General features: G+C 28.9%; 1 protein-coding gene across 10 annotated transcripts in view; it reads left to right on the top strand.

Moving 5' to 3' along the window:
• The window catches only part of Lmpt (four and a half LIM domains protein limpet), a 187,282-nt gene that overhangs the window by 123,120 nt on the left and 44,272 nt on the right, over positions 1–19,890 (top strand). Inside the window, exons 1-2 of one of the 10 annotated variants that reach the window (XM_088201036.1) lie at positions 16,199–17,026; positions 17,187–17,634. The exons of the other annotated variants lie outside the window; for them this stretch is intronic. Of the exons in view, the coding sequence (XP_088057162.1) occupies positions 16,413–17,026; positions 17,187–17,634 (1,062 nt within the window). The 5' untranslated portion in view covers positions 16,199–16,412. Of the gene's footprint in view, positions 1–16,198; positions 17,027–17,186; positions 17,635–19,890 lie in introns of those variants that run through there. 10 annotated transcript variants of the gene reach the window in all.

A 19,890-nucleotide genomic window follows, 5' to 3' on the forward strand; every position in this document is an offset into this window, starting at 1 on the left:
CAATTTTTGAGTTACGTCTATCGACCTCTATAGATTATATTTTTTATGTGTACAATTTTACCAGTTATAAAACAAACCTCAAATACTAAAATGTGATTAATATTATTGTTTAAATAGCATTACCCATTGCTTGTTTAAAATAATTTTGCAGTTGTAAAATCAGGGGAAAATAAATATTTGTTCTTCTCTAAACAAAACAGCTCAGGAATCACTGTAATGTGTTGAATTTTTTATGCCATCTGTTGATAGGTAGTGAAATTTAGGCAATAAATTACATTAACTAGTATATAATTATTCTTTGAGTCAATTTTCAACGTTTACAAGCATTCCTCGTTCGAATTCGACAAAGGTCGTTATAATACAAATAACCCGCTGTTTGCGTTTGCTTGTTCGAATTAGCGAATTGTTAAACGGAGCAATAACTCTGACGTGCCGTTCCAAATTATTTCTGAACGTGATATAAAGATTTTCGCTTGGGCGTCTAAACGGTGGGCGGTCAAACCAATTAACTATTAAACAATAATATTACTACAGTGAAATCAATAATAATAAAAAATACAATCGAATATAACGATTATTCGTTGCGAAAATTTGCTATACACGGACGAAAGCATATCGCTTCGAAGCCGTAGAAGCCTTTTAAATGTGAATGTAAACGAGTGGGTTTTCACACGAAAGACAATAGACTGATCCACAGTTTGATTAATATTGTGTGGTCGGTGTTTATAATTTGTCTAGTCATTTATAAGCGTATTGAGACAAATAAACGATCTGATATGCAAATATATATATATATACTATTTAGCCGCATAATATATTAATAAATTATGCATTAAAAATAGATCTTCTAACTTTTGAATTCTATTTTACTAGATTTTATTAAGATTGTAATGTGACAAACCACAAATGAAAATTTTGTATTTCGATTTTGGTTAGATAACAAGCAATTTTTACGAACCTTGTATTGAAGAACTCTGGATAAGCCCACGAAGTGTCAAATAATCCAAATTTAACCGCATCATCATGATTTAAGCGTCTTAAAACGATTATATGATCACTCTACGATTATATTAACATCAACTAATTCATCTTGAAGTATCTAAAGTTTCGATAAACATGCTTTTACATTAAAATTAAAATTACCCTAAAGTATAATTTGTTAATTACAAATTTAACAAAATTTGTCTACATGAAAATAAATACAATTTAATTAAATGGCAATTTTTTTGTATAGTCTTTGTAAGATCAATTTTATAACATGTAGTCCATGGGTACGTAGATATTATTATGAAATAATATATTAAAAAAATTATCATATATTTGTGAAAATATATTAAAGATTTTTTTGTAGATATATTTTAAAAATACATATTAATTATCTGAATTCTAATAATTTTTGAAGCAATTTTTTGCTGTATGTTGACATATTTGAAATCAGCACATAATTTTTATTTAATTTTATGCAAACTTCAGATGGAACTAATTTTGACGTTAGTTTTATTTATGTATTGATAGCTGTTTTTGATCAATTAACATATTACTGATTTCCAGTTATAAATAGGCATTTTAGGCATTTAGGTTAATTATTTATACGATCTCGTGTGACTCAAAAATATTATTAATATGACATTTAGTCACGTTCAACATGTGCCAAATGTAACAAACGCTAAATGATGAATGCGCGCGTTCCGCAGCATCCAACCGGCCCGAAATTCACTGAATGCCTGAAAAGATCACGACGACACACCTCGTTTATAATGATGACATTTTATTTTTTGACCGAACGCATTCCAACATGCGACGGGCCATGTGGAACAACTCAACTATTCGATTCCATTGGTATAAATCGAAACTATTTTACGCTTTTGGATGGTAAATTGAGATTTTTTATATACAATAGATGAAAATCGTGTGCCTTTTTTTATCTTCTAATACAATATTGTATTGTAGCTATAATCAAATGTAATAAGATATACTAAAATTTGTGGATCGCTGAAATATACATTAATTATATTTTTCAAATAATGTGTAACAGATTTTATGAAAATACATGCATATGTAGTTAGATTTGTATAGAAAGACTGTTCTTCAGAAAAACTATGCTATAAGTTCTGCAAATATTGCTAAAGCAATTTTTTTGAGATTGTCCCATTTATTTGTCACCGTGACTTTGTTGTATTTATTTTGTACATTTCTTTGACATGGTTGACGACAAGTCGATCTTGAATTACATATAAAAACAATAGTTGTTTTCGTGGTTTTTTTTATTGAGTAATCAGTCTTCTACTTAATTTTTCATCAAGAACATAACTTTCTCTATCGCAAACTTATTAGTTTTAAATGCATTCCTATCTTCTTGTCTCATTATTTTTGCTCTTTAATTTGTATTATTACTGGTTTCATTATATTCATCCATATTGTGTCTTCCCGTTGTTCCTAATAGCTTTAACTTTTGTACTACTTGATAATAAATTATTATTTGTGTCTTACAAAGATTGATATTCTCACCAATTATTTCCTTTAAAAAAAGATCACAAACATAAAATTCAGTAAAAAATAAAATCACTGGTTTTAACGTCTATTGCATTGTTTAGAGTTTAATTGCTTATAGTGAAATGAAACGTTTGTTAGGAGCTCATTATTCATTTTTTAATATTTGGTCATTAAACATTTGATTGTTAGTGTTTCTCGGTTAAAAAACTTAAGCGTTAAGGTTTTTACTTAAGCGTTAAGGAATTATTAGAGAACATAATACTTTGCATAGAGAATAATAAAAAAACTAAGTTGAATCCGAAAATTATGAAAGAATACGAAGTTTCTAATACTTTTACAAAGTATTATAGCATGATCACTCCTAATCGTTTTAATTAAAATTATTTTTACAATACTTATTAATAATGTGATATAAATTTGTGTCACTGAGATTTGGAGCGTTGTTGTATTATAAACAATAAAGCAATTATGAAAAATAATCTGAAAATATATTCATTCAGAAACTAATGGATATCACTATTTTCTTGTGCTCTTTAATTACTTTATGCATTATTTATCAGCAATCACTGTTTAAAATATCCAAAATTCAACAATTTATTGAAACTTGTTGTTGAAATAATTTTACCATATGCTCTTCTAAGACGACTATTCAAAACCTTAATATATGAGCCGAATTTCCAGTATGGAGATTTTTCTTCAGGCAGAAGTTCGTTGACTAAGTAAAGGGAGAGTTCTTCATTGCTTTAACATATTGTTACCGTCATTGTTTTTTAACTTAAAGTGCTTTTTTTAGCCATCATTTCGCAGTTTGTTTAGACACATGTTGAAAATGTTGACAAAAATGTCCTTTATCGGAAATGAAGATGCCAGATTGTCAATGTGAGGCACTGCTTTCGGTACAGAGTCTATATGGCTCAGACGCGTACGATTAGATACATTCCCTTTCGCTCGCTCGCGTGCTAAGTGACGAGAGTGAGTGAGAGATAAGGGCGTGCGTTACATGTGTTCCACACGCCAGCTTCTTCTCACTCACTCTCGTCACTTAACACGCGAACGAGCAAAAGGGAATGCATCTCACCACACGCGCCTGATATGGCCTCTCCTTTCAGCAGAGAAATATCCGATATTAATTCAAACTGCCCTTTGATTACATGCATTATTTTCTTCTATATTTAAATACATATATGAGGATCTATATTTTTAACTATAAATATGCTTAAAAATGAATATGTAAATAGACCCAAAGATGAACATCTTTAAGTCTATTTTTTAACAAATTGTTTACCCAAAATTGAAAAAATCGCAGAGGAAAATTTAAAAACTTGTGTGGATATGGCACATAAACCTTATTTTATAGAATTTTTAGAATAATGCAGATAAAAGTTTTCCTAATTGTAATATCTCTTTTATGTGAATTAGGTGTACATGTATTTATTCATCATACTTACTTAATATATTTCTCAATTTTTAATATAATTAAGGAAGCTAAATTCGCATTTTATTTTTTATAATTGTATAATTATAAAGAATATTTTTCTTGGACTTTAAAATTATTATTAAAAGTATTTTACTTTTGATATAATTCACTTATAATGTTCTTTATTTTTGGTTTACTTATTAAAATATATAATTTTTCTCATTTTGAAAAAAATTTTTGGCTTCTTTAGTTTGTTTTGGAAATTATTTTTTAATTCAGGCATATAGTTTTTTTTTTCTTTTTTAATATATTTTTGTGACAAGTAGCTCAACGGATAGTTTTCACTTTAAAAGTAGCTTAAACACTGATTGACGTTGGGGATTATTGCTTTAGACACTTTAATTAAGAACTTTATACAGAACTATCATTTCGTTTCCGACTTGAAATAAACGATCGTTTAAGCGAATCTATTCCAATCAACCTAGCTAATCTTCGTAGCACAGCTTTAAAAAAATTCAGTATGTATATAGTGAGTCAGACTGGCAAGGTTTTAGACCCCTAAAGACTGGTTTTAGACTCCCTAAAGTATGTTCTCTATGGCAACTTCATATCACACGTATTTTAAATTTTTGAAAATTTTATAATATGTAAATGTTATTGATGAGTCATCTCTTATCTCATGACGTCATTGTAAATTTCTCTGTGTGACACTTGTAGCTGCTAATATTTTTACATCTCGGTAGTTTTAAGCGCACACTGCAACTTTAAGATAATTATTTTCTTATCTAATGTTTTAATTTAATGAAAAGTTTATACGTGGCAACAATTAAATTCATTACATAGCTCAAATACAATCACTTGTTTAAAAAACATAACATGCTACTCTATCTTAAATTTTTTTTTTTTGATTTTCATGCAAATTGTTTGACATATTACAACAAAAATCTATTCTAAGAGATTTTAAAAATAAACCATTAGTAAAATAGTAAGTTTTAATAATTTAACAAAAATATTTGTTTAAAACATGCTAGTTAAATTATCATATATTAGATAGTTATGCATTTTTTGAAGTTAGCAAAACTATTTATAAACTATTGGAAATAAATTTTGCTTATGTTTAATACGGCAATAATAGTTCACATGGCTTAACTATTTTTTTTTATTATTCTATAATATATGTATGTACATAAAATAATGAATATGACATTACATTGTTTGATTACTGATTTTTTGCCATGATTAAGATCCTCAAACCCTTACTAAAGTATGGTATTAAAAACTAAGCAAAACCAGTACCATTTACGTGTTTTTAACATACTCATATATCATAGCCTTGTTATTTTTCAATAACATGGTGTTATGACACGTCCTTGCCATAATAGGCCAAAAAAGTCGAAAATTGCTCATTTATTATGCCGGTGTATAATTTTTGACACGCTTTAAACGATAATTTACAGCTCGCATTACCGTATTTATAACTGTCAAATTGTATGCAATCAAAAGCAATTAGGGCAAGAAAACGAAAGTGCGAAACAGGTTGGTGGAGCGCAAAAAAAAACACTATTGGAATGAGGTCGTTATTACAAATTTACTCTGTCGTTAAGTTGTAAACATGATTTATTATGGTAGATGTACATTTTTTCTTAAAAAAAAACATACATGCACATTTTAATTAAACAGTAAAAAATACTAATTATAGTATTTTTCCTATCGTGTATACATTTTGTGGGGCATTGTATATATATGTATATTATACATCTATACCGCAAATTATTTCGTGATGGATGTACGAAATTAACTCGTACGGTACTTTCTAATGCAATCGTTAAATCGATTATAGTAGCACATAACTTATAATGTAGCTATGAGATCATCTCGCGTAATGATCTAGATATAATGATTGAAACCATGGTATAGCATTACCATAACCGCGATTGTTTTTTTACGTCGCATTTCGTGTAATAAGCATAATCGATTTCAATAAAAGAATCAGCTCCTCTCGAATGTTTTGAAATGGATTTTTTTATAAAATGGGTCACGGCTGAAAAAGATTGCGCTCCACTGCCCTAGACGGTCGGTAAGGTCAAGAAAATGCCTAACGCGTTAAAATAGAGTGAAATTTAGTAACGCGAGAGTTTAATGGGTTATTTTTGAACGCGTTGTTAAATTATTGGATTAACTTGGCACAGTGTTTGTATAATATAATATGCAATTTGGCCGGTAGATGGTGTCTATGTTATATTATTACTAGATTTGGTTTAATACTCTATATCTATAGCTGTACCAACATTATATTTTACTAATAAAACTATATTTATATAAATAACTAATTAAATAAAAAAAAAGTTAAAAATATTTTTAAATCACAGTATTAAAATTGGCCATATATTATTGCAATAATGAATACATATAAGTGTATATTTTCGCAGTAGTACTGCGCCACGTTAGCTTTAAGTCGTATCGAAGATCGGGTTGAACTCTTGTGATTCAGGTGTCGAAGTAGAAAGCGGTTGCTTTCTCGGGCTTCTAAACTCCGCTCTGTACGCTTTCCGTTTGAATTTTTCTCTGGAAGCGAAGTGGCAGTTCTATATAAAGTTTGTGTTTGTGTGATTGTACGTTATCGTGGTGCAAAATCCTCAATTTTGGTAATCGCAATATATGTAAAAATTGCAATGTGATACTCTTTATTGACCGTACGATATAATAATATTATATGGAAAATCTTAGCATTTGATCAAACTCAACGTGTTTTTTTATATTGGACCTCTGTTTTTATGTAATAACCACACAGTTATTGTATAAGTAGTCAATTGCTATTATGCGTTAAAATAATCCGATATAGTCAGCGACTAAGCTCAAAATAGTTTACGATGCTGTGTTTTTTTGAAAACTTAGCAGTTTTATGCTAAAATGGATTTACATGATTTTATTTATAAATCTTCTTAATAATGTTAGCGATCATTAAACACAATGATTTCTATTTTTTCAATGGTTTTTAATTTTTTAAACTTACTTTAAAACTCTAACTTGTATATATTTGGTCGTTTTTAAATTATTATTTTTTTAACTCGAACAGCACAGTAGTTTACGACAACGCAGGTAGTCATATTTTTCCTCGATATACTACCGAATTGTGTCCTTTTTGCTTAGAAAAATTATTATTTTATAATTTTAACAGGCATTTTTATAGCAACTTCAGCTAATAAACAAAATAATAACAAAAAAAAAAAACACTTTGTAATTGCCGAAACTCCAGAAATTACTCATATTTCCCCGTTCATCTGTGAACGTTCTCATTCGCTGAAAATATTTTTTTTATTTTTAACATTAATACAAGCAATGTTTAATTTTAAATCTGTCCAAAATAATTTATTATTGATTACATTAAGTTACATTATTTTCAGTAGCAGGTACAATAAAAATTAAATTTTGAAACACTAAATTCTCTATTATTCTAATTTTTTTTTGTAATATGTGTGTATGAATCTGTATGCATTATTTAAACTATATTTTTCGATTTCCTCATAACTTTATATAAAAAAATTCTAAAATTCTATCGTTTATTTTTCCATATTCAAATAGTTGAAAACTAGACATTGCAATTTTGCTTAAAGACTTCTTAAACATTTTCATTAAAATAATTTTAAATATTTGCAGCCTAAGTTATTTTGAGTGTATCCAAGATACAACTATCTTAAGATGATCAAAATCTTTAATGCTTTCTTCTACGAGAGCTTCCATAGTTCATACTTTTTAAATAGCTATTGTTTGTCTCTCGTTATATGTTTAGATAGTAAACATATATGTATGAACAGGCACGTACGGTAAGATACGTTCCCTTTCGCTCGCTCGCGTGTTAAGTGATATGAGTGTGTGAGAAGAAGTGGGCGTGCAGAACGCATGTAACGTACGCCCTTATCTCTCACTCACTCTCGTCACTTAACACGCAAGCGAGCGAAAGAAAATGTATCTCACCATACGCGCCTTTACCACCTTGTTTTAATTTTCTTGCAGTACTCATTTCTTTCACACATTTGTAACAATAATATATTATTCATACAGCATACAGTATAGAACCTCAGTGAATTCTGTCTCTGCCAGTTTTTGAATCTCAGTTTCATCTACAATATATTATATATGAACTATTATAACATTTTTGTTAAGTTGAAACACATTATCCCATATTGCAGTAGTTTATAAAATATATATTATAGAAAAAATATCATAAAAATTTCTTTGCATTGTGTTTATAAAAAATGACTATAAATCATCAGCGTCACAAAACTGTTTAGCAAAAATGTAGGCTAATATGGTCAATAGGCCACATTTGCCCACTCGTCTGGTTTTAGGGGTATTTCCACATCGATTTGCAAACGATAGTCTAACAAGCCGGATTATGCTGAACACCGGTTATAATTGATGATGATGGAAGTGGTATTCGACGATGACGTCCGTATATTCCACTTTGGCCCGGGATGCTGCGTCAATTGTTGGTGCCGGGCGCAAAACGCCAGTTGCCAACAAACAATGCGGGAAAAGAAAATTCGGGAAATTCCGATTTTCTAGTATGTAGGCTTACACCGAGGGCACTGCACGCATGGTTGTATTTAGACACGACGTGTAAATGTCTATTTCGAATATTGTAACATGATGGACGTGAGATTAGCTCGATGTGAAAACTTTTGTAGTTAAAACTTTAATTTAAAAAAAAAATCTCATAAAATATAAATAATATGTTTTAATTAAGCGAATGTTTTTTTAGAAAGTTGAGAATGTGTTTCTAGAAGCTTTTCTTAGATGAGGAATGTGACTATAAAAATAAGCTTATCCTTTGGTATGCTAGTGTATTATAATACCTAAACTGTCAACAACATTCGTTTCTTTCATTTTGTTTTTACTGAAAATGTGTTTAATTAGACAGTATTTCAGTTTTAATGTATTGCTTTAGTGATGAAAAATAGCAATTGAATATGTTTTTAATTTGCCAGTTTATTAGACTTAATATACATTTTTATAAATATGTAAAATAAATAATATTTAACATTTTAAGCAACGGAGCTACTTTTGAAATAAAAATTAACTTATCATTAACTCATTAAACCTAGTTTTTCATTTCGGATACTAAGATAATAACTAGTATTATAGCATGCCTAAATTATGCATATAATACAAACGCTTTCAATTTTTAGCAAATTAAAAGATTATTTACGAATTTAATACAACCATAATGAAAAATAATTGATAATTATACTAATATATTAAATTAGTAAGATGATCGGTATTCAGATTTCTATTTTTATTTATTTTCGAGTAACTAGTCACTCTTATTTGAACGCAGTTATTAATATGTGCGTCTATTTCTGTAAAGATTTTAACCACGTTCATATTTAGTTTAAAACAAAGACTAAGCAAAATAAATTCGAAGTGTAGTTCAAACTATATTAAACCAAACCAAAAACATTTCTTCCAATACGCAAAACTTTATAGAAGACATATTTTGGTACAGCCTTTAGCTCACTTAGCGATTATATCTCATTGTCATTTTAATATATTCTCTATCTAAAAAAACAGGAAAACTTTTGCTACATTTTTGAAAAAATGCTGCCATTAGTATTTTATAGCTAATGTAAAATAATTTGAAGGAGAAAATATCAATAGTCAACAATATTTTATCCTAACGGACAAGCTACAAATTAATATTATTATGCAACATTTTTTTCACTTTACATAGAGTTAATGTATTCATTATAAATTTGTAGCTGTGTATGCGTCTACAGAATCTATTCATATATGAAAATCGGTTTGAACCATTAATTTAGAACGTCGTAACTGTACTAAGGTTGACGTGAAGAGAGAAGCGGCTGCTTTCTCAATATTCTCAATCTCTTTCAATGGTCGGTTTACTTGTCAGAAGTAAATTTTAAATTTGGTTTACTTATAGAAATTTCCTTGCTCGCTCACTTTCGGCGTTACTGTCAATTACAAAGATTTAAGAGGTGTATTTGAATTTTTTTCTGAATATTTACATAGATTATCAAATATTTACCTGTTCAAACGAACATTCTGTATTTGTCTGTGTAAAACAATTGTATTTGATCGTCACATACAAAATTCATTTAGAATAGCGCTTATCTTCGGGTCGTAAACACAAATGACATTTTTTATTGTGCTTTTAACGCGTATTTTGTACCTAGCTGATGGTCTAGTTGCTGTTTACTACAAAATTAAATGCTTTAAAAAAAACTGACTTGAATATATACATATAATTAGATGCATATGATTTTAATTTAACACGAAAAGCTCGGTTTCTAAAATGATGCCAAAAAATAAAGACTTCTAATTAGCAATGTGAAAAATTATCAAATTAAATTAAATAGAGCATGAATAATATAATTTTCTAGTAATCTTTTATGGTCCATTAAATTTCATATACATGCCAAAATGGATAAGATACTTATCTTAATTTGATTCACAACAAAAATTTAATCAATTTAACAATAATATTATAGTAAAAATATAATTATAGGATTATATTATAGTTGAATATACATATGTGTATGCATTATGTAATATGGTATTTAGTGCAATAATTCATTCCAAGTGTCATAGCATCCATTATAATATTTTTTATGAATGGTACGAGTGAATATATACAGCAATAATTATATTGTCAAAAATTACGTCTAAATCTTGTATCAATTGGCCTATTGCCAAAACGGCATTGATCGTTTATTATGTACATACTATGTATGTACATATATAAAAGCGGCAACGCTCAGAATCGCATAAAATTTCACTTTACAACACAATGTTACGGAATAATATGACATTTGTTGCCAAAAACATAATTCTTCAGAACAATTTACTGTAGCATGTATGATGGGCATTATGCAACGAACAAGGAAAATACTCCAATAAATAGGATTTTACTGCCAGTAAAATATAGTTCTTTCTGTGTTTTGAATATGAATCTCTTAGAATTTCCTACTAATGGCTTTGCATATATTTGTTAATATAAATATGTATTTAGCTTAGGTAACATTTTGTTAATTTTGAAGTACTGTAATTATTTCAGTTAGCTGTGCTTTTAATTGGTATTAATTATGTCACAACCTTTGCCTTATTTTCTTCAAAGCAAAACATTGCACAATATGCAACTCTTCTTGGCTGGCTACCGATTTTTAAGCGTGATATTGACATTTGGCGAGATCGATCGGTCCAACGATTGACACCATGCCAAATTAACGGTGAACTTTTTCAAAGTTAAGGTGAATCCCAGAACGAACTGGCTAAAGATCACTGACCCGTCAGTTGGCATAGCTCATGATTTTATAACAGGTAGCGTTATATCATCATTGTGGTCATTTTGAGAGACAATGCTTGAAGATATTAATATAAATTGAGATAACAGATAATTTGGTAAATATTTTTTTGCAGACTTTTATCGCTTCCGCTGACGATACAAACGTCATATGTTGTTTCTAAAGTTTCATTTTTAACATCATGGTTATAAATAAAACATGCATCATCAGCAGATATATTTAAGCTTTTGCATAATAACAAGTTAAATCTCACATCATTCGATGCTGTTACGTTATAGCAAGAGGTATACATATGTATATAATATAGTTGCACACTATATGCGGTGCCACACAACTTATAGTAATGAAGCAGAAATATGTTTACCGCAACCTTAGCAGCCTAATGTTTTATACATGTTCGCATTAATTCAAGAAGCTTTGCTACCAAACCTTCTTGAAAATGTGTGGTGATTAAAACTTTTTTATGAAACAAGGCTTATATTATTCCATCGAAATTTGACAGTTTCGGTTTATGTTTTAAGTAGCAAAAAATATTTTCTACAATAAACTTGAATCACGCTGATTCTATCGACCTTCAATCTAACTCGTGCAATAACCAAATAAAAATACTTTTCTACATTTTTTTTTATCTAAGCAACACAATAACTTTATAATAGAATCAGTGTAACGTCACGATTTTGCTTCACATCCACCGCATTTTTTCCCCAATATAAAAACTCTTTTCATCGAGTCGATAAAGTCTCGTTTCGATTCGATCCAATGCGATTTTTTCGAAAATGATATCATCACTACAAATATAGACAGTCAAATGACCGTATCGTTACGTATTTTTTCCCTAAGGCTCTATATTTATTGAATATACATATAGCAAATCAAAAATCACTATTGCTTTTTATTTCTATTAAATATAAATATTTATTTGATGGGTCAAGAGTTACGATGCAACACCAGAGACGACTTAATCTATTTTTTTAGATTTAACCACTGCCAAAGCGTCGACCTCGTCCTAAATTTTAAATATAATTATACAGGGAGACCTTTAAGTTTTGTCGTAATTGAATTAAAAAGCAATAATGTTTTTGCGGTTTGATTTTTGTACGCGAATAATAAATTTTGCGTCCGGAATATCATTAAAAATTAGTTATGGGCATTACTGGTTTATGGTGCTCGTATTTTTTATAGACGCAAAAAAAATTGACATAGGAAAGAAAAAGTTGTCGATACAGGGACGAATTCGTAAAATGTTAATTTATGGCATGATATAAAATAGCCCGTATAATTAAATACTTCTTGTAATTACAAATTACAATAATGCACGATTTTATAATTTAATATCCTGATAATATTATTATTATTTTATTTTATATATAGTACATATTATCTATAAGCTTAAAAATCGCATTGATAACATTTTTATTTTATTTATATTATAATTGCTGATAGTTTTATTGAGATTTTTTTTGCAATTTTAGAAAAAATATTTTTTTGTACTTACTTTTGAATATAAATTAAAATATAACGTAACTACAGTTTTTGAAATATTCCCTAACTGGGTGAATCCGTATATTTATTGTAACTTTTCATTAGGTCGTTTTAGAAAAATATTTTATTTCTTTTCATATAATTGTCCATTTTATAATATTCTATATTTTTTACTTTTCTTAAATTCAAGATAAAGTCGTTTTAAGAAAATATGTTATATTGGTACTAATCTTTATATTAAAATGCAGCATGTTATTGCAGTTTCTTGAAACATCCGCTACCTGGACGTAATCGTAAATTTAAATATTTTACTTCTCAAAAAAGGTGCCGGAACTCACTTCTTGTCAAGCGTCTTACAAAAAAAATATATTCTAATATCATTTACATTAAATTTAAAGCAGCTTTTTCTATGCCACAAAGCACATACAAAATTAAATCAAATTTATATAAAAGATAGAAGGGCGCAAAAACAATTATCACTTCTCAGAAGTCAAAAATTCACGTCAAAAGCAATAAAATCGTGTCGGTGCCGTCGTAGTGGGAACGCTCGGTAACGAGCGTTCCCACTGCGACGGCGACGGCACGATTTTATTGCTTTTGACGTGAATTTTTGACTTCTGAGAAGTGATAATTGTTTTTTGCGCTCTTCTATTGGGCAAAATTTAGTTTATATGTTCCTCATTTAAATTGTAATATTATTATAAGAGTCGTAATATAAACGCTACATAACCGAGCGTTCCCACTGCGACGCCGACGGCACGATTTTATTGCTTTTGTCGTGGAATTTTGACTTCTGAGAAGGGATAATTGTTTTTTGGGCTCTCTTATTGGGCAAAATTCGGTTTATATGTTCCTTATTTAAATTGTCATATTATTATAAGAGTCGTAATATAAACGCTACATAACCGAGCGATCCCATGGCGACGCTGACGGCACGATTTTATTGCTTTCGACGTGAATTTTTGGCTTCTGAGAAGTGATAATTGTTTTTTGCGCTCTTCTATAGGTCAAAATTCAGTTTAGATGTTTTTCATTTGATTCTCACTCATTGAAAATTGTAATATAGTAAAAAAATCGTAAATTAAATTGTCGCTTCTTATCTTTCCATATGTTGCATCCATACTTTTCATAGCTTCTTATCATACCAATATTTCCATATTTTCTGTTATTGTTTTGGTATTTTTTTAGTGGGACTAGCGATTGAAAAGTAACCGAAATTTTTAAACTTGAGGCTTAAAAATATGGAAAAAAAAAATAACTGAACGAATTCGTAAAATACTTTTTTGCCATAATAATAAATATAGAAGTTCGTAGAATCAAGTCATATTAAATAAACTTATTATATGTTTACGTATTTAATTTTTATATGGTAAAGTAATAACTAATTAATAAATATTTTTCAATATAAAAAGTAAAATCAGTATTAAATTTTAATATTATATATTTTGAAACAACTTTATACTACTAAGATTTATCAAATACTTTAAAATATGTTAATTACAATGAGAGTTATTTGTTTCTTACTGTTTTATTAATATTATTGATTTTAAATTATTGTTAGTTTTATTCGGTTTTATATATAAATAGCTTTATTTTCTTCGTAAAAATATTTAATATTTGTACTTAAATTTACATTTAAATTTAATATTTCACTGCAGTTTCTGTAACCCTTTGAGTAGTAAGTTAATATATACACATTTGTTTGCATACACCTGGGAGTTAGTTAATTTTACGTATTTTTCCATTATTATTTTATATTCCATTTAAAGTAAATTATAGAAAAAATTAGCGATTCCTAATGTTTTACACTTTTTTATTATTAAAACTCATTAATTTATTTTACATTGTTTTTATATATTATTCGGCTTTTGTGGATTTTTTTATATCATTTCAGAAGCTCTCAGTATTTTTTATAGAATTAACATAAAATATTTTCTGTAATGTTTATTTATTTCCTACTCTTGAATATATTGATATTATTTTATATGGAAATCATTTACAATAAATCAAATTTAAAAATTATTATATATATAATGTTTTGTATTTAATATTTCTTTAGTTAAATATGTAAATATATCTTATGTACCTCAAAACAGTGAAAGATCTACCGCCGTACATGTACGGCCATACCGCTCAAAGGGTTAAACATCTTCTAAATAATCAAATAAAAATTTGGAAAATTTAAATGAAATACAAATACACCTTTGTACATGTTTTTAATTATTTCCACTACTAAAGTTTTTTTAGGATTTTATCAAAATTGTTGATAGTATTAATAATTATTTAATTAAAGTGAAAAGCTATTTTAATAGATAATTATTAATGTAAATTTAAAGTTTAAGTTGTGTTATCTGAAAAATATTCGTGATGTATGCATATGATTTTTTTTCATAAAAAAATTCACAATACTACACAATTTTATTTTCAATAATTTATTTCAAATATAATACATATTTTTAGTAGATTTTATTTTTGAGTCTTTAATAATTTATTTTAAACACACTTTTTATTATATGTTCCAAAATACTTATGTATGTATGTACAAAAATAAACTTGTTGCGATACATTTGCGAATATCTGTACAATTCTTTTAAAATTAAATAATAAATTTTTAATATTTTTTTTAATAAATTCGTTGATAATAGTACTATTTCAGTATCATAAAAATAAATTCATTTAATTTTTTATCTGTTTATCGTAAATAAAATACATTATTATTTACTAGCTTATGAAAATCCAAGTTATTGATTCAGTGTTTTCAATTTTATTTTAACTGCATATTTTAATTATTAATAAGTACTTTAGGAATAAACTAAATTATGCCCTATTTGCAACATTTGGAACATATTAAGATATTGCTACAAATGTTTTAAAATTAAATATATGTAGTATATCTTCAGTATTTTTTATAAAAAATATTATTTTCTTAAAAATAATCGTTGATCATTAATGTAGTTGTTGAAAAGAAATAATGTATATTTTTAACATTTATCTCTCAAATCACTATTATATTATTACTACTTACTTATGAAGATCAACATGTAAATTAGGTTTTTTAAGACATCTTTTAATTGCATATTTTTATCATTTATATGTTATTAAAAATAAACCTGAATTATCTTTACTTTATCACATTACTTTTAAAAGTTGCTTTTATTTACATATTTTTATTAAATAATATGTGTAATATACATATTTTTGTATGCTTATTTTTAGATGTTTTCAACCTTTTTCACTAGTATTATTTATGCTTTCATTTGATTGTATGTTAGATACACAATAGAATGAAGATAAATAAATTTATAAAGAGCACCTGAGCTCACCTTATGAACGTCACGCAGGTGAGCCGTTATCTGAGCTACGACTTTTGGTCCAGCGTCCCGATATAAGCAATATATCACCCGCGGTGGTCCCCAGCTGTGGGTTAATTTTAATTCTAGAATCGGTATGCAATTTTGGCAAACGTTATCGGTCTTGTTTCACCAGTTCAAAGATGTCACCGCCGAACATCGGTCTATTGTCAGTATAGTCCTCGGGAGACCGTCTCTCGTACCCAATATAATGTAAAAATACATTAGAACACATTTGTTTCAACAAAAATCGAAGCTGTGACGCGCGTGTGTGTACCAAAAAAGTGCGACGACCCAGGACTAAAAAAGTGACAACGACCACGTGACAGTGTCGATAACAACATCATCATGGGTGTCATGCTGTCTTTGTTGATAGGCTTAGCCGGAGTCGTAGAAGCCATCGCTTGCTATAGAACCATAGCTTGCGGGCTCCTACCGGCAGAGAAGGCCAACTTTGATAACCTAAAAAAAACATATGATTCGATGATCGCCGCGGCGCTGTCAAGATCGTCATCCAGAAGCGAAAATTGGAAGGTGGGCGTTCAAGGATATTTAGAGATCAAGGGCGGCGGAAAAGACGGTCCTATCCAAGCTAGTATCAAATATTTAGGAGAAGAAGATGACACGACACACTTATTATTCTCTAAGAAGATTTCCAGCTTCGGCCAAGAATCGGCGGACTACGAATCCGAAAACCATACGATCAATAGATCCCAAATCACGACCCAGATGCCTCAAGGTCAGTCAGTTTATTTGGAGCACCGAAAATCCTCGCCTGTGGAAACCGAAGAAAACGGTTTCTGGGGCAGCGAAGATGAAGAAAAACCCAAAGAAAAGGTCACGTGGCACTATAGACCCCTGACGCCCACTAACGAGTCTTCTTTGCCTGAAATACATTTTGATTCCTACGATAAACCCGATACAGAAGATGGCTCGTTGTCGTATTCCGAAGATTACCTCAGGTGAGGAAGTCTATATAGTTAATAATCTATCGCCAACATGCCTCTTCAATGTTGTGTTGTTGCTTTGTTTATATTATAGTACATATTTATAAGAGAAGCTTGTCGCCAAAACACGTGGCCGTTATCGTCGAAGCGCTTTAAAATGAAATTTCGTTTTAAGGTCTCTCGATGGGATCAAGTTCCGACCTCTGCAAAGGGATGACGGTACAGGGCGTCGTCGCAGCTTCAAAAAAAGACACTCGTCGTCGTCGACGTCTTCTCGGGAATCTAAAGCTTCGCGAGAAGAAGAACTCAAGATATTCACATCTTTGGAAGAGTCAGAGTTCGAGAGCTTCGTTTCAGAACCGGCTTTTGGTAGTGCTCCCAACTTATTGGCAGAGTCGCATACTAAGCGTAAAAAATCTAAAGAGGGAAAGGAAAGAAATTCTAGAAGCCCTTCTTTGATGTCACAAAACGACTCTTTAGAAGACGCAAGACCGCCATCGCCAAAATTAAAAGATATTCCCAAAAACGATTCATTCGATGAAGTCTCCCAGATCGACAGTACGCAATCAACGAACGGATTTCAAAGCATTGACGATTCGGCAATAGTCTTTAGAAGAACTGGGGTAAATGATTAAAATGCAAAAAAATCTATCGCTAATATTGTGACATTCACAGCGTTAGGACCTTGGAAAACTTTTGAATTTGGTGCTGTTTCAGTGTATTGGCTTCTCGTCTTAGTTGTTCACAAATTTTCTGATATAAATTTGTTAATAAACGTGTTTTGGGACAAAAGCCCGAGACGGTTGTTTCATTTACATGCTTTCTAACAGTTGTGTCTTTTTGAATAAAATGCTTTATAAACCACTAAACCAAGTTTTTAATTTTATCTATTTTAACACTTGCTGTACCTCTATGCTGATAATAATCTTTCACAGTTTTGAAGGGATAAGACAAAAAAAAAACAATTTTTATAAATGAATTCCTTCAAAACTCATTAATATTTTTAATACTAATAATTAATACAGAAAATCTATAAAAAAATTGAATTTGTATGTATATGGTTTTTAATATTATTTTTACAAAGTAAAAGAAAAATATTATTGACATCGGCGAAAACACATATATCTTGTTTAACACAATTTTACAGTTGCTTTAAAAACACACTTGCCGCTGGCAAAGCTTCAAAATTGAAAGTTCGACTACTGCTTTATAAAAATATACATGTATTTATTTTAAAAATATATATAAGATAACCTAGTTGATCTTTAAAGCAGTATTTGGTATAGTTTTATTGATAAATTTTATATTTGAACAACAATCTCAACAACTCATAACACATCTATTGATTATAATATTATTTTTAGATTATTTTCTAAAGCTAGAAGGCGATCTTTAGGATCGTGGGTAGATTCTCAATATTCAGATAATTAATTTTTATTACACTACTTATATATTGTATTAACATCTAAAAAAAATGAACGTTCCCAAAACATAATCACATATCTGATATTATATATGTTAAGTAGTTATAATAATAATAGTATTATTAAAAAATAACTAAACCTAATGACAAGCTTAAAGCTTAAAGTGATACAATGAACCGTTAATTCTGCATTAAAAAAAACTTGCTTGCTACAAAAATAATATTAAGCCATTCAATAAAATCAATTTTAATTAAAAATTATTTTGATTTTATTGAATTACATAAACATTTCAATGTAATTAAATTAATTAAAATACTGTATTTATGATATCGTTTTTTATAAAAAAAAAACAATAAATCAAGTATTATTGTTTTAAAACAATTTTAATATCAAGGATCTGATAATATAGATTCAATAAAGGATCAAAAATGTTTTTTATTTACTAAACTAAACATCAAATAAAATTATTGACTTAATTAAAAAAATAATTAAAAACTCCTAAACAACACTACATAAATTTTAAGGTTTGATACAAAAAACTGCTTGCAAATCACATAATTAAAATCATTTTTTGATTAGAATTATCAGGTGATTATAAATACATACTAAATCAGTTTTATTATTTATATAACATATTATTAAATCTGTATTAAAGATTTACATAACATTGTTAAAATTCTATGTATGTAAAAGACTCGATTTTTTTTGTAGCATTAACGGTTGATAAATAAAAATGAACTAAAGTAATTTAAAGACATTTAAGTAATATGAGATAATAGCACTATAAACTAAAATCTGTTGCGTCCATTTAATTATAAAACACATAAAGTTTTATATACACAACCAATCTTTATAGCATTTTTAAGTGTGGGCATCCCATAATGTATGATTCTTGCGATAAAATCTAATTTTCTCACAGTTTCACGTTTTTTTTATTTATAATAGTATTAAACGGTCTGCAATATTCTTTTAAACTGAGTAACATAACCATCGAGCGAAACGCCTACCAGACAATTTCAGTTTCTTGTATAGTTTCGATATCCTGTTGCGTGCAAAAACAGAACAACCATGTTTTAGATTTGGTTGCAGTCAAATCGATATCAGTATTGTTTCGAATGGCCGACTTGCCATTTAGGTGACCTGATTTCTGATGAGCTAAGAGTTTCGCAAGCACGCAAATGGGCCACCAGTCTTTCAAGGTTGACTTGGAGAAAATCTTGGCAGATTTTTTTAAGGACTCGTCTATTGTCTATGCAGCTATATTCCCTCACAAATAAAAACATATAGTAGATATTTACAGATTGTAGTTGTTCCAAGTATCGATTTCTCGTTTTTTTTTTGAGGATGGAACGAAGCTGATTTTCGTTTGATTTATACCCGTGACGAAATCGGGAAATCGAATCCAGCGGAACTGGCAAACTTCCAGTGGTACGATGGAATTCGACGATGCCAAAG

The sequence above is a fragment of the Plectrocnemia conspersa genome, unplaced genomic scaffold, assembly GCF_051122295.1.
Source record: "Plectrocnemia conspersa isolate PC_06_02 unplaced genomic scaffold, ASM5112229v1 ptg000012l, whole genome shotgun sequence".
In the NCBI taxonomy this organism is placed as follows: Eukaryota; Metazoa; Arthropoda; class Insecta; order Trichoptera; family Polycentropodidae; genus Plectrocnemia; species Plectrocnemia conspersa.